General features: G+C 37.6%; 1 protein-coding gene across 3 annotated transcripts in view; it reads left to right on the top strand.

Moving 5' to 3' along the window:
- LOC149792459 (uncharacterized) overlaps positions 1-16,189 on the top strand; it is a 75,501-nt gene extending 59,312 nt beyond the window's left edge. The window contains exon 4 of one of the 3 annotated variants that reach the window (XR_016423571.1): positions 12,463-12,598. Coding sequence is in view for 1 of the 3 variants with exons in the window: in XM_089971042.1 (XP_089827168.1) it covers positions 12,463-12,680 (218 nt within the window). In the remaining 2 variants the exon portion in view is untranslated. Of the gene's footprint in view, positions 1-12,462 lie in introns of all 3 variants that reach the window. The other 2 variants (XR_016423572.1, XM_089971042.1) reach the window with 2 other exon arrangements.
- Positions 16,190-17,580: the final 1,391 nt, after the last annotated feature.

Below are 17,580 nucleotides of genomic sequence, written 5' to 3'. Positions count from 1 at the left end.
TTGTTGTGGGGGGTTCTAGTTTTTTTCTTCAAACCAGGTCATTTTTTCTTGTACCTGGAAATGTTTTTCAACAGACAGGTGATTTGTGCATTATTATTATTAGTATTATTATTGTTATTATTATTATTTCTCAAACCAGAAGAATGAAATGTTTCTTCCAAAATTATTAGCCCCCTTCGTACCGAAAATTAAATGATCGGTCCTTAAGACGGTTTATGTTTCCAGTGTGAAGAGCCCACTTATCGGATTGAGCTGTCCGTCATACGTTATAGTCTTTCAGTTTGACCAAGGAACATCAGGATTGAATGCATTGGCTTAAAAACAGTCGAGATGATATGCATATTATTTTGCACGGTGCTCCAAATTTACAAGTAAATAAATATATCGAGTTTTCATCGTGGCAACAATATGAAATAAAATGCGCCATAGGAAAATTACATTAGCTCTTTCAGGAGAGAGAGAGAGAGAGAGAGAGATTTGCGCTAGAAACAAACGACACAAGCAATTCAGTTCAGAGGATGATGTTATCAGGTGCTCTAACAATCGTGCTAGTAAACGTGAAACATTCATAACAAGTTATTATAAATCCAAATCACTGTCATCACCACTAAGTAGAACATCGTCAACACAAGTGTACATTGGCCACAGTGGCATAACCTAATGATAACACGTTGTGTTGTTTATTGTAAGAGGACAGCTTTCAGTCTTTTACCTTGTTCTATATTTGGGAAACATCACAGGTAGGCTGCGAGTTAAATTCGCGCGCCAATTCATTGGATACAACCAGCTAGAACTCTTCTCGAATTTATTTCAAGATAATGGATCGGATTGTTTATTGCGTATACTTCACGTGCACTGAGTACAAGTCTTTTTTTTATTGTTTGAAAATATTGGAAATGTGACGTTTGAGAGAACAGGTAGACAGGTGTACAGGTATCATTATACCTAGAGCCATTAAATTTAACTACTACCATGATGCGCAAGCGCGGAGCAACAAACGTGAAGCAGAGGCCGTTTTAATCCATGGGCGCCCGCACATACGGAAGAGGGACCTCGAAACATGTTTTGGTCTATATCTATAAAACTTAATACATGTCCCCCCCCCCCAAAAAAAAAAATATCTCCCCAAAAATAATATAAAAAATAAAAATAATAGTAAACCTTCAGGCGTTCCCGTTTCAATCGTAATGTATCAGAGTGTAGATTTCTCCGATTATTGCAGGGATAAATTTTTATGAAAACAAATACGAGAATAACGTATGTATGCTTTTATTATAACATAGTTTGATGCATTATGACATAGGAGTTCAGATAGTGAAATGATTCAAAGCAACAGCTGTATAAAATGTCCAACAACATCTTTACTATTTATACATAATGCAGTTCCAACACAATTTGTGAATTCTAATGAACACCAACGACGAGTGTTCGTTATTAAAGTTTTTGAAACAACTAGATTTAGTTTCCTCTGTTTTAGAAATCGCCTTTTTGTCAGGCCGAAGCTGTCCGAAGCTACAGGCCATATGGATTGACAGATAAGCCGTTTGCTTTCTGAACATCGCGTAGAGATTTCCGTCAGATGGTGAAATAACATCAGCAGTGGTTGTAGGAATACACATCAGTTTGATGTGGTTATTGATTAACCTCGGGCGATGTGCACCACATGTTGCGACTGTAAGGACGATTTTGTTCCGATTGTGACTGCTTTCGCCGCCATAAAGTTCAGCGTGAACCAAAGTCGTTCAGAATACAGTTCATGACGGTGACACATTACATCCGATGTTTTGTCTCGACTTTACTGACCGAGTGCGTTCCGATTGACATAGAGAATTTATCTCACAAACGCTGGTAGATTGTCACAAGCAACAACGAAAGAATCGCATGAGGAGTCGCTGGTAAATGTTAAATTTATCGGTGACTCTGAAAGCAGCATTGTCAGTACTTGGACGATTATGTAACATTTAGTATCTATTCTACAACTGTAATTTCACAGATAGTTACAATTGCTGTCAGTAAAGTTCAGCTTCAAAGATAAGTATTATATTGTGTCAGATAACAGCGATTCGAATTATTGTTTGCTGATTGTCTACGTTGCTAAACTGGACGATCAGTTCTTGTTTTATGTGCAATTAACAATTTCGTCTGAGGTCCAGTACGTTTTATGTTTTAGTTTGTGAAATATATCCTCCGATCCATCATCGGTGAGTCTGCGCCATATATTTTGTCTGGTAACTTTTTAAGCTGAATTCGAATGTTCTTGTGACAGTGTTCGAGAAAATTAGATTATTTGTTTTAAATGTGTGGTCCAGTACTGCTCAGTACTATGCTACATGCCATGCACGATTCTTTGATAGGCAGGAGATTTTTTTAAAAAGGTACTTTTTTGCAGATTCAGTCAACAGTTAATTCATTTGAATTCAGCTGTAAACAAATAATATATATCACTATAGTATATTGTATCGATCTTTTCTGTTCGATGTTTTTGACAAGCATTACTTGCTACCAAAGTACCCATTACTACTACTTATTGAGTGCTTGGGGAATTTTGAACGAATTCATTTCATCTCATCATTTGAACTATTTGAGATCTCCAGAAAACAACGTTTGTATTGGAATTCATTTTAAAAAAAACTGTAATGGTAGATGCTGTCACATCGTAACAATCCAAGAGCGATAATTAGATGCGCTCCTTCACGGTTTGATTGAACTTCTCGTCCAAGCGCAGTCACACCACGATTGACAAAATGGCGTATTTTTTATTTTTGTGTACTTAACTGTCAGCAAAGGTAGCGACAAGTGATAAAAACAATGAAACAGCTAACTCATTATAATTGTACAATTTTAACTAAATCTGGCATCAGTCTCTCGCTTGAAATTGAGAAGCGGATTTTGCCTTGATCACAGTGAGTTACGGAAATGAAATTGACAGTATCGTTTGAGTAATGCAGGCCACTTATCTTCTAGTTTTTGTCTGTCTTTTTCAGTGTCATAGATGTTTATGATATGTAATGAAATTACAGGGCATTGTGATGGTATCTTGATACTTTAAATGATGTACTGCCAGTGAATGTCACAATTTCCTGGTGTGACCTTTTTAACGGCGTTAATGTTACCGGTGTAATCAGTAAATGCATTACAAGCTGAGTCGGCGGTAAATTCATGAATGCCATATCTCCAAATTTGTGATTGTCACATTCCGGTAAATTTGTGCACGTCTCGTGTGACATTCACGAATTGCAGACTAATTTGCTTGTGATCTTACCGTTAAATTTACCGGAATTGGTGCCATTTACAGACACTACATTCTTCAACGGAGACAAAGCTGGAATTTTTTCAGTTTTATTTCACGTTTTTTAGACGCCTAATTGGTGGTTCAAAATGACATCCAGTATAGCCACCACTGCATCAGTCTTGAAAATGTTATCCCTACAACTCCTAGATGGACGGTTACATGGATAATGGGGTTTTACCAGAAAAGATCTGGTGATTTCTAGTTGGTCAGTAATGAAAATAGTGCTGACCTTACCTCCAATAGGTCGTCCATTATGGTCTTTTTAAAAAATATTATCTCTTGTTCTCCTAGATAGATTGTCCTACACGAAAATGGTGCCGACCTTACCTCCAATATGGCGTCCCATTATGGTCATATTAAAAATAGTATCACTTCTTCTCCTAGATAAATTGTCCTACATGAAAATGGTGCCGACCTTACCTCCAATATGGCGTCATATTAAAAATATTATCTCTTCTTCTTCTAGATAGATTGTCCTACTTGAAAATGGTGCCGATCTAACATCAAATATGTCCGCCAATGCAGCCTTGTTGTTGCTGCTCCTCTTCAACAGAATGTCATATAGACGTGCGGTTTTAACCAGAAGACTTGATGTAGTCTTGTCGGGCCTAGATGAAAGTCAATCCGACTTCCAATATGGCTACCGAAGTGCCGTGTTGAAAATACTGTTATCGTTACTCATCTGGAATGGACGGTCATATCATAGTTGAATTTTACAAACAAAGTCTTCTAACGTCAACTAGTATTCAGTTCTGAATGAAAATACTGCTGATTTTACATACAATATGGTGACTGTTTTGAAAATCGCTTATTGACAAAGGGTTCTGGCAAAAAGACTGATGTCTAGTTGGTCCAAGATGAAAATGGTGCCGATCTTTTATCCAGTATTTCGGTCACAGAGGCCATATTGAAAATATGCTTACTCGCTTACCGCTGAAAAATATCAGAGATTGTATAAACACCCGGCAGCTATAAAGAAGAAACGGTGTTGGATTCCTGGATACTCTTTTCAAGCAGTTCAGCATCAGTCTTTTCAGGGGTCTCTTGTTCAGTGGTACGAGGAGGGAAGGGTTAGCTGATCTGAACATCATACTGATGGTGTTCGTGTTCACAGCTGAGTTTTTTGTGTAGTCAGCAATTTGTTGCGGTTATTGGTTGACGTTGTTCATGTACATACATTTCCTCAAGCTCTTGAGGGGCCTTAGGTAGCTCAGTGGTCTAAAGCGCTCGCCTTAACGATCATACTGACGATGTTCGTGTTCACAGCTGGATTTTAGTGAATGCGAGCTACTAGATATGGACTTGAATACGAGGTACTGGATATGGTGCCACACAAAGGACTTGACTAATCAACTCTCAGTTGAATCGGATAGGACAACTGACCTTATCGTAGAAGACATTTATCTCCTTTATTTCATTAGCATATTCATTACTATTATTGGAAAAGTCAGACATATCAGGCATGTTGCTGGCGGTAGCATCAGCGTCAGCACTTTGTGTTACGGTTATTGGTTGACGTTGTTCATTTACATACATTTCCTCAAGCTCTTGAGGGGCCCTGGGTAGCTGAGTGGTCTAAAGCGCCCGTCTTAACGATCGCTGCCATCTTACCTCAGTCTGCCTGGGTTCGAGTCTAGGGGTCGGCCTATGTAGATATGTAAGAAAGCTTGCCAGTAGCTTTCCTTGGTTCTTCTTCCATCATTTATACTGGCCGCCATTTATAGCCTGACTGATGCTCAAAAATGATATTAAGCCCACAACAACAACCTAAAGCCTTTTATATATTTTGCTTATACTTGACGCTAATCATTTTGCAACCAGACAATTCATTGTACGACACTCTCCCTGCCCCCTACAGTCATATAAAATTTTGGTTCGTGTATTTATTTGTGCTCTTTCTTACATTTTCTAAAGCCATTGATGTTTTTTGTTCGTATTTGAGATGAGTCATTAAGAACCTATCGTAAATCATTTTGCAACATTTAATTTCGGTCAAGATTACAGCTCGTATTTCCTAATAACAACAATATCACCACCACCACCACCCGATTTTATGCTTAAGATGACGAATCATTATGAATTTAGGACATGCTCGCTTGCCCCTTTCAACTTGTGTCAAGGACGTAGTAACATAAACTTTGCATTAGTGTTTTCGGTTAATTATTTTTGCTATTTCATTTGCTTATGTTTTCTTTTTGTTGTTGTTGTTGTTTTGGGGTTTAACTCCATATTTCAGCACACGATAGGCTATACATGGCGGCCAGTATTAATGGTGGAGGAAGAACCGGGAAAACCCCAGAAAGAACCACCGACCCACGAGAAGCTACTGACAAGCTTTCTAACATACCCACATTGGCTGAACCCGAGACTCTAACCCACGCAGACAGAGGTGAGATGGCAGTGATCCGTAACGAAGAGCGCGTTAGACCACTCGGCTACTTGTGGCCCCTCTTATGTTTTCTAGATCCCCTGTTACTAATTTTTGTATGTATCATTAGGAAGCGAAGATAAGCCATTCTACGATAGGGTCCCACAACCTTTTGGCCTTAAGGTCAGTGTTACTTGTTTTATATCAGTGATTTGATTGTGGGCTCCATATGCTAGCATTATTGTATTTGTTAATATCCTTTAATTAAGATTTTAAGCATGATAGTCATTTCGCATTGAAATATGGTAGTCATTTCGCATTGAAGCATTGCAGTCATTTCGCATTGAAGGATGGTAGTCATTTCGCATTGAAGCATGGTAGTCATTTCACATTGAAGCTTGGTAGTTCGCATTGACAGATGAAAATTTTCATTGAAGCATGATAGTAGTTAGCATTGTAGCGTGATAGTCATTTCGTAGTGAAGCATTGTAGTCATTTCACCTTGAGGCATGATAGTCAATAAAGCATGATCGTCATTTCGCATTGAAGCATGATAGATAACTTTGAAACATGGTAGTCATTTCGCATTGAAGCATGATAGACCGCTTTGAAACATGATCGTCATTTCGCATTGAAGCATGAGAGATCGCTTTGAAACATGGTAGTCATTTCGTATTGAAGCATTGTAGTCATTTCACCTTGAGGCACGATGAGCCATTTCGCGTTGAAGCATGATAGTTCGCATTTAAGCATGATAGCCATTTCGCATTGAAGCATGATAGTCTATTCGCATTAAAGCATGATAGTCTGTTCACATTGAAGCATGATAGTCATTTCGCATTGAAGCATGGCAGTTCGCGTTGAAGCATGGTAGTACGCGTTGAAGCATGATAGTCATTTCGCATTGAAGCATGATAGCCATTTCGCATTGAAGCATGATAGTTCGCATTGAAGCATGATAGTTCGCGTTGAAACATGGTAGTCATTTCACATTGAAGCATGATAGTATGTTCACATTGAAGCATGATAGTCATTTCGCATTGAAGCATGATAGTCTATTCGCATTGAAGCATGATAGTCTGTTCACATTGAAGCATGATAGTCTGTTCACATTGAAGCATGATAGTCATTTCGCATTGAAGCATGACAGTTCGCGTTGAAGCATGGTAGTTCGCGTTGAAGCATGATAGTCATTTCGCATTGTAGCATGATAGCCATTTCGCATTGAAGCATGATAGTTCGCATTGAAGCATGATAGTTCGCGTTGAAACATGGTAGTCATTTCACATTGAAGCATGATAGTATGTTCACATTGAAGCATGATAGTCTATTCGCATTGAAGCATGATAGTCATTTCGCATTGAAGCATGATAGTTCGCGTTGAAACATGGTAGTCATTTCACATTGAAGCATGATAGTATGTTAACATTGAAGCATGATAGTCATTTCACCTTGAGGCACGATGAGCCATTTCGCATTGAGCTAATGCCTTACGTTTCATAAAATTCGCCTATATATTTTTTAATGAGATACAGATGACCTCAATAAAAGAGAAAGTTTAGGCTTCTGATCTAAGGATAGTGGTTGTTTTTCTGAGTTTTAACGCCATTTTTCAGGAGATGATTGGCTGGCTTATACAAGGCAGCAAGTTTATTTGGTGGAGGAGGTACTCGGGAAGAACCTCCAACGCACGGAAAGCTATTGGTAAGCTTTCTCATATACCCATGTTGGTAGAGCCGAGACTCGAACTCACGCGGACCTAGATGAGATGTGTGTGTGATCTGTAAAGGCAAGCGCATTAGACCACTCCGCCACCCGGGATTGAGACCTGTCGGCCACCCATGATTTAGACCTCTCGGCCACCCAGGATTTAGACCTGTCAGACACTAGGGATTTAGACCTCTCGGACACTCAGGGCCCCTTTTGGAGGATAAAGTTGACAGTCTTGAAAATCAGCCCAGAAGAATTGATTTTATTTTATTTAATATCTTGAAGGATAAGGAAGGAAGGGGGAAGCATGGATATGTACGTCTTTTAAAAAAAAAACGTGTTGAATCTGGTGTAGAGGTGTAATAGATCACCGGATCAAAGGAGAATATATTATTATTGAGATTACCTCATTTTAAGGGACATACCAGTAAGGATGTGCAAAGTTAGCAATTTTGAAAGGTACCCGGATGAGAGTAACAGGTATCCTTTCGGCTAAGTTAAGAGGCAAGCGAAACAATCTTTTTTCCTGGATGATTTGAACAAGGACGAGACGTTTAGGACTGACTTGACAAATAAATTGTATGCCTGTGATGTAGTGAAGACGAGATATTTAGTGGAATGCAAGTAATACAAGGAATGCTGCAGTGTACGTTCTCCTACTGGTAAATAAATTTGGATGAACAAACGCGCAGATTTACGTTTTAATGTTCATTATGATTACCGAGACAAATTTATTATACTCAGGTTGCAATATGTAACATATATTACTATCTCGCTTGGCATGCGTATACATAAGCCATGGACGACACAATGTTTTTCCGCAGTAACTTAACTCGGATTTGCAGCAATATCTCTGTCAATACTCAAATGAAATACGAGTAATTAAATACATATTCATAACGCGGGTTGTCTGGCAGTGCCTATAAACAAGACATTTCGTGATGAAGTAAAGTACATATTTACAATGCGTGGGAGTTATGTGTTTGTTATTCTAACAGACTACTGCTTGGGATAATGGTATTTTTCGTATGCATGTAGGTCCACCTGGTTTCGATTTTACTGTTAATGACACTGATGTTTTATAAATAAATATGATTGATGTTCTCAGTGGCCTTAATGACAACATTTACTGATTATTAATTGGATAATTTTCATGCCCTGACATGTTGTTTACATTTACTAATAAACAGTTATGATTCAGATTATGGGTTGTTTTCACAGACGTCACGAATGAGTACGCAAATACCCACAATGCAACGCGCGCGCACCTTTCGCCGCCATTTTGAGTCCCTAACAAAACCTTTGTCAACATTAGTCATCATGCATATTCAAGATAATAATCTGATTTAACTGTCGATAAGGACATTTACTTCATCGAAACGATACATAGATTATACTTCAAATTAAGTACCCTATAGCACGAAAATAAAAATAAAGCTGGAAGTTCCCTTGCTTATATCGAAAGACAGAATAGTGAATTTGAACCATTAGCGTGTATATTGCTATCAAATAAAAATGCAATCATTTTTTTTATTTTTGAAAACAGACAATATTGACATTTTTAAAAAGTGTGTCGTGTCATATCCCTAAGCTTGTCAACTTGAGAAAGCATTTCCAGACGATGATTTTCGAGATGCAAATATCAGTTCTGAATTAAAATTTCATAGCATGTGTTTTATGTCAGAACTTTTATGTACAAATACTTTTCACAACAACAGGTGTTTGTGCCAGAGACAGTTGACAAACCAATTTAATTAGTATGGTCAAATATTATATTTGTGATGGAGATGATGGCCGTAGGATGATATCGAATGAAAGCGATAACCGTTTAAAGAAGTTTCATCTTCAGTGTATTCAAACGAAACACATACCTAACGGAACATGACTTTGTGTCGAATGTCAAAACGAAGTATTCCTGAAATGCTTTTAGAAATATGAAATTATACTTTTACAATTTGCTTTTTAAATTGAACGATAACCAAATGATTGATTTCAGCCCATGAAGACTGAAAATCATTACATGTTTCTACTTGTTTATGTATCCATTTGTTTATGCGTTTGTTTATCGATCGATCTATTCGTTTATAAAGGAATAACAATGATGGTTGAAATTTAAATGTTTTACTTGAAGAAAGCAAGTAGGAACGTCACGCATTCGGTCTCATGCGGTTGACATGCACAACATAATGTGATGTATTATTATATTTTTGCACACAAAATTGCGACTTGCATTCGTAATTATGCTAGAGGAACAATGTTATTGGTGCCGGTTGCGGGGCTAGGGTCTCAAAATGGCTGATATGGAAGTACACACGTTTTGTGACCTCACGTGAAAACAACGGATAGTCCATCCTCCATTATAGTCTATCCTCCATTATAGTCCATCATCCAGTATAGTCCATCCCCTGCTTAAACACCTGTTTGATTACTAGTTTAAAATTTGCAGAGTAAATGGAGATAGATTGTGGTTTTGATTTGGCTCAAATTTATTAACAGTTTTCTACACTTGATAATGTGGTTTTGAATTGGCTTAAATTTATTAGCAGTTTTCTACACTTGGTTAATGTGGTTTTGAATTGGATCAAATTTATTAACAGTTTTCTACACATGGTAACCATATTTTCAAACGGTCGAGAGCGTAGGGTTGTAAAGGGGGAGCCAGATGGGGAGCTGAGGAGTTGCGTGAATGGCAAATGGAAGAAAATGTTTACTTAATCGTGTGACATCCTCGCAAGCTACGGGAGAAAATACGCTGTACTTTTGTTTTATCACAGTTTGCTGCCAGAAAAGATATTTTCTCGTTTCACACGAATATGTATTAAACTATTTAACCAAACACTGCGAGGGCGAGTAAAATCTTGTATCCATTGTGGCCCAGTATGAGCTTTGTCGCTGTTTGAATAAGTCAATCAGGATTTCTCTTTCAAACACGATTGATTAAACGGAGACCTTCATTGATGTGTAGGAGATTGTTAAATTGTACTGTTGATGACGTATCTTTGTTATTTGTGACCCCATGAACAACGAGATCTCCGCACAGGCAGCCAAGGATGGTAAAGGAGCGTAGCGGATTGGCTTCAGTGGCTTTCGATGATTAACGAATAAGACTTCATTGATGTGTAGCAGATTGTTAAATTGTACTGTTGATGACGTATATTTGTTATTGTGAACCCATGAACAACGAGATCTCCGCACAGGCAGCCAGGAATGGTAAAGGAGCGTAGCGGATTGGCTTCAGTGGCTTTCGATGATTAACGAATGACGGTGACGTGCAGAACATTCTTCGATTTTTAACAGGAATAGTACCTGATCGTTTTCCAGCTACATGTTCTATGCAAGTTTGTAATATAATACCTGGTCGTTTTCCAGTCGCATGTTTGACTGGAACATAATCTGATCGCTTTCCAGCTACATGTTCCATGAAAGTTAGCAATATAATACCTGATCGTTTTCCAGTCGCATGTTTTACAGGAACAGAATATTGAATGTGTACTGTGTGATGTGATATTGAAGAGAGAAGATAGCCTATACAGAACTGAGAAAGAAATTTGTACCTTTTCTACTAGTATGTAAAATGTATGCAGAATTGAGAAAACATGTGTACAGCTTGTGTCAGAATATGAAAAATATGCAGAATAATAATAATAATAATAATAATAATAATAATAATAATGAGGACTTTGTATAGCGCATAATCTTTAGAAGCTCTAAGCGCTTTACAACATCAGACAACACCTATAAGATAAAAAAACATATAATAATATTATTACAAAAACAAACACCATGAAATTAGAAAAACATTAAAAAAATAGACAAGTGAGTGGTACATTGATATTATTAATGACATTCTTATAACATTGCATCGTTTTATGTGCTATGACTTTGTATATACTATTAGAAAATTAGTATTTTATTTTGCTTTTAAACTAAGACACAAATTAGTCATCATTACGGTATATATAATGGCGTGTTTGTACAAAGTTCAATTTTTACATGTATATTTTGTTTCGGTTACATCTGTTTATTTAATTTTATCTCTTGAGCGTATGGTCTCGTTCAGAAATAGTTTATTTTCTTTCAGTGAAGTTTTGTGACAATTATATATTCTTTTTTATTATGTTTTTTTTAGAATCTTGTTTTCTGGTTTTGAACTCAAGTATTCTGGTTTTGAACTTAATTAGTATTTTACCTGGAAGCTTCCAGAAGAATAAAACGCATTGATCACGAAGTGATCTTGCATTAGGAATAAGATTAAAATACGCATGTGCAGACTTCTGAAGATTGCAGATTTTCAATTTACTTACCGTGTACTCAGTGTATCCCCCCAGGGATGCAAGACTGTGAGCCATGAATCTCCTTGTTGCCAAAACTGGGGTCAGACTGAGTAAAAAACAAACTTTAGTATCAAAACTGGGGGTCAGATTAAAAATCCGGGGTCTCTGAAGCGCAAATGAGGTTAAAGCGAAACACTGTACTTAGCAGGTGCTAATAAGTTGAACATACGTGTGTCAATCACGCCAGTAACCTTTTGGTTTATCATGTGTTTCCTGTTAGCACACCAGGTACTAGTAAGTTGAACACTCATGTGCCAATCACGCCAGTAATCTTCCGTGCCATCATGTTTTTTCCTCAAGAATGGTTCTTGATCAAAATTTTAACTGGCAATCGTTTCGGGACTGGTACTCTACTTGACCTTCTACCGCGTTTTAGTACAACGTGGTTTTTTTGTTGGATTTTTAGCAATGTAAGTCCTATTTCAACGATGTCTGCATTGTGGCAGTTTATAGGGATGTCTAGTACTGGGACGTCATGCCGCATAATCGTGGCATGTCCCACCGAGTAACATTATCCAGACACCAGACCGACTAGTCCTAACACCAACCTTTTAATATCAGGCGAGGCAGTTGATGTTACCATTTTTGTCTTTAGTATATCTCGGCCGCGGCGCGAACCGGCGACCTCCCGCATCCGAGGCGGACTCTCTAACCATTTAGGCCACCTGAATTATCGTTTTGTGCGTAGTGGTATGTAAATGACTAGCTGACTATTAGTATTACTATTATTAGTAACGAGTTTGTATTTTTCTTTGCAGATCACCAGGGACTGGCTATCAACTGGAAAGAGCCTGGTTTGCACTACAAGGCGACGTCAGACGAACAAAAGCAGGATCCTCTCCTGCTGAAATGGAAACCCGAATACGAAGACCTGCCAGAGAACCCGGTCAAGATTGACGTGGACGGAAATGTGATGGATTCCGAATCACAACGGCGTTCTTCACGGTCTGGGTTTATATGGCCCTGGATGAAATAGATCAGGAATCAAACCACGTTCATTAAGAGGACGATTCCATTTGATGGGCTCAAAATGGCAGCGAAACTTTCTCATTTAATTTCGCGCATGAGCGATGACTACATGCACCGACTCCTGGATATAGTGCAGCCAAGTTGTAATTGGTACAGTTAAAAGGGTGACGTTGTAAAAACAATAATGTGCTTCTTTTCTGCTGAAGCAAAACTTTGTTTATTTATTATATACATGTATAGTACTCATTCTCCATTACAATGCAAATTTCTATTTTTCTATTGTCCATTTTGTCGTAAATATTTTAGATATTCGATCATTTAGGGTCGTTGCCCATATTTTTGTTTCATTTCAAACTCATCTATGTGCTCGTTGTCAATTTCTAGGCATCATCTATTGGTCGTGTCCTTCCATACATCCTACCTACAATCTTGTTAGCAAGATTGTGCGAAACCAACCAATCTTGGAGAAAAATTGTTGGAATATTTGTATCCATATCTAGACGATCTGATTAGGTTGTCGGGCCATGATATTGTTTCAATTTAACTTAAAAAAATTATACCTATTTTTCAATTTGCTTTCCCTGCTTTTTCCACAAAACAACTATTGGCACGATTAAGAAAAACCACTCAAGGAAGACAAATAATATAAGTTGGCTTATTTGTAAACACGTAGATGGCCTGGTTAGGTTTTGTAGCCATTACATTCTTTTTATTATATAATAATTTTATACAATATTTTTTCTTACATTTGTGGACTTAGAATTCATTTACAAAAACAATGTTAGCACGTTTACGTAACACCCACTCGAGATTACATTTTGGTAGGGTTATGTGTATCTATATTTAGATGATCTTGTCGTTTCGGGGCATTATGAAAATTTCTTAACGACACTTGTAAATTTGTTCCACTCAAATAAAAATAACTCGATGAAGAGAAATGCATGTTGGTAATCGTCCATGTGTTTGTATGTAGGTGACTGATATACTTTGAAGAAATTATAATACGTTTTCAACTTCTTAAATTTTCTAACGGTTTTTACGTCGAGTTTTTGTTTTGTAGTAGGTGGTGGCATATATGTTATCCAAACACAAATCTAGTATAATTTTTTGTGTTTCCTGTTCTCTCTCTCTCTCTCCCTCCCCCCTCTCTCCCTCCCCCCCCCCCTCTCTCTCTCTCTCTCTCTCTCTCTCTCTCTCTCTCTCTCTCTCTCTCTTTACAGAGGTCGTGGGTTTGATCCCCGGCCGAGTCATACCAAAGACTTAACAAAATTGGTACTAACAGCTGCGTCGCTTGGCGCTCAGCATTAAGAGGTTAGTGTTAGGACTGGTCGGCCTGGTGTCACGATAATGTGACTGGGTCGGACAGCATATTACATGTCTGCGGCATGATGCCCCAGTGCTAGATATCACTATAAACTGTCACACTGCAGACATCGTAGCGATATCACTGAAAGCTACGTTAAAAATCCAAATCACACACACACTTACTACCGTTGTACTCGCTTTTAAGTTGAATATAACTGCAAAAAATTTAAAACATGATCGGCAGTTGCATAATGATCCAGACGATTAAATTCTGTGTTTATTCTACTAATTATTCCAAGAAAACTGCACAGACCCAGATCCAGATTAGACAGTTTCAGATCTGGGTCTGTGCAGTTGGAATTGACTTATAATGGAGTGTATGCGGCTGTTTCAGCTGTGGTCACAGAGATCTGTTTGATTTCAATTTTTAAAATGTATTTTCTGGTGACTATCGTGCCTTGTTCGTGCGTTGGTCCGTTTCTTCGTTCGTTTAAATTCGGAGGAAATAGAAACTGTTAAAAAGAAGTGTTTTATTCTGCCACGTTTAAATCTTAATATCAACAAAGTAAATATATGTATATTTATAGACTATTTGTTTTTGGAGGAAACCAAGCTTCTGACACCAAAAATAGTTTTTTTTGTTTTATTACTAAGCATAATTGACCAAAACATTTCTTAGCCAAACTTCTGTGAAGAAAAACATAATTATTTTATAATAATAATAGTAATAATAAATAGTTATCATAATATATTATAATTTTATAATAATAATATAAATAAATAGTTATTTCTGTCAAGAAAAAGGCAACAGTATTTTACACATGTACACAGAAGCTCATAAACTTGTAACAGATATCATCTATATGCAGTGTCCCATGTTTTATGAGATACTTTTTCTGGTGTACCCACCCACCACTGATTAAAAGACGTGCCATGATGTAAGTATAGGGTTAACATTTAGTAACCATCACGAGGGCCCCACCCGCATGAGAGGGTGTACATTGTTTCAAGCACATATTCAGAACAGAGTTACCCTTCTGTCCTATCATGAGAGTCCATCGTCTAGATAAAAGGACATAAGCATCTTGCATGTATTCATTAAAGATTTACCATTAGTACCCCATCACTACAGGCTACCATGTTTCAACATTAAACTATTTAGGGATGTCCTGATGCAATGACTACAACGTGATCATCATGTCCATTCGATAATAATCATTGGACTAAACTTTTTAAATACCTCATTATTTATATTTCGGGCGTGTCTGCTTCCCCCCCCCCCCCCTTTTCGTATATCAACTAGTAAAGTTGGTGTGATGACGATTTGTTTTTCTTTTCTCGGGTCATCATTGCAATGTTAGTGTTTCCGGCATTAAGGCATTAGTTGCGTGCGGAGCGAATGCTAAAGAAATAGGTGAAGGTTTGTTAAACAGAACCCTCTGTAGAGCAACACCTCACGAAACTATTTCATTTTAAGGATTTGCAAGGCATAAACGTAACCGTCTAACAGAAAATAGAAACCCCACCCCACCCCAACAATACCTCATGGTAACCTTTCGGACTCTTTACACTCAATTTTGATTAAGGGAGGACGTAGAGGGTGGTGCTGGCTCTTCCCTTACCATCCCACCCACACCACCACTTTTAAAATTGTGTGGGTTCTGTTCTGGAGAAAATTGACAGTATTACGAGATAGTTACCAGTGTACACATATAATCTATATCTGCATGTATTAGTCCTTTGTAAAAGTCGCAACATGTGATGAAGAAAATGTACAGCTGTTAGGACTTTTGCAATGTATAATTACGTTAAATGAATAAGCAATCGTTTAACTTTGTAGTTTAATTTTCTTTTATGCATTTTTATATTTCATTAAATTTACACATTTTACTTCGTATAAATGTACATATGAATTATCCGTTATATATGACGGGAAACTGAATAAATGTTTTTTGTACGTTGAAAGATACATTCCAGTGTCAAACTGTTTTGAAAACTACACATTATTATCAAAGTCTGTAATTTGCAGAACGTATTGTAAGGTTCATTGCTCCATAAATACTCATTTCCAGTTGACGGTAGTCTTTGTATGCATGCAGTGATAAATTCTTTGCTTAAGTTATTTGAGCGTGTATGAAACATTTGTTTACATGTAATTTTTTATGTTCATGGATGTTAATAAAGTTTCCGTTCATTTACATGTACATCACACACATTTCGTTAGTGCCATGTATCACTGAAGTTCATTTACATGTACATTACACACATTTCTTTAGTTCCGTGTATCACTGAAGTTCATTTACACATACATTACACACATTTCTTTAGTGCCGTGTATTACTGAAGTTCATTTACATGTACATTACACACATTTCTTCAGTGCCGTGTATCACTGAAGTTCATTTACATGTACATTACACACATTTCGTTAGTGCCATGTATCACTGAAGTTCATTTACATGTACATTACACACATTTCTTCAGTGCCGTGTATCACTGAAGTTCATTTACATGTACATTACACACATTTCGTTAGTGCCATGTATCACTGAAGTTCATTTACATGTACATTACACACATTTCTTTAGTGCCATGTATCCCTGAAGTTCATTTACATGTACATTACACACATTTTTTCAGTGCCATGTATCACTGGAGTTCATTTACATGTACATCGCACACATTTCTTTAGTGCCATGTATCACTGAAGAACCCTGTTTTGTGCATATTAATGAATATAGTCTGGTTAATGTATATGAAAATGGAGCTGATCGAACATCCAATATGGTTGTCACAGTGGCCATTTTGAAAATCTTGTTATCACTACTCCTGAATGGATGCGTATATTAACAAGGGGTTTCTTGTGATATCTTGTTGGTTCTAAATTAAACTGTCTGATCTGCCGCCACAGCGGTCATGTTTTAAATTTTGTAATCGCTGCTTCTTCTTAATGGAAGGGCATATTGTCATGGAGTTTTACCAGAAGACTTCATATGATTTGGTGATCATATCGAATGTGATAAAAATCTGTTATCCGATTTCGCTGTCACTATCGACAGACCTTCTAAAGATGGAATCACCTTCCATTGACAGCCCTTATAACAATGGAAACACGTACCATTGATAGACCATCTAATGACGGAATCACGTACCAGTGACAGACCTAAAATGGAGGGGGCCCCGAGTGGCCGAGTGGTCTAAAGCGCTCTTCGTTACGGATCACTGCCATCTCACCTCTGTCTGCAGCGGTTCGAGTCTAAGATTCAGCCAATGTGGGCATGTGAGAAAGCTTGTAGCTTCTCGTGGGTCGGTGGTTCTTTTCGGGGTTTTCCGGGTTCTTCCTCCACCATTAATACTGGCCGCCATGTATAGCCTATCGTGCTGAAAAATGGCGTTAAACCCCACAACAACAACAACCCTAAAATGGAAACACCTACCAATTGACAAACCTTCTAAATGTGGAAAGACTTTCAAGTTCATGTGTGTATCGAAACGGTATCGTATGCAGTGGATCATGAATCGTATCGATAATCAGCATAGGTGTATCGATAATGTATCGTAGGCGGTGGATCGTGAATCGTATCGATACTCTGCATAAGTGT

The sequence above is a fragment of the Sinohyriopsis cumingii genome, chromosome 9, assembly GCF_028554795.1.
Source record: "Sinohyriopsis cumingii isolate HCF-2022 chromosome 9, ASM2855479v2, whole genome shotgun sequence".
Taxonomy (NCBI): domain Eukaryota; kingdom Metazoa; phylum Mollusca; class Bivalvia; order Unionida; family Unionidae; genus Sinohyriopsis; species Sinohyriopsis cumingii.
Note: the sequence above shows the minus strand (reverse complement) of the source record. Positions and strands in the feature narration are given on the sequence as shown.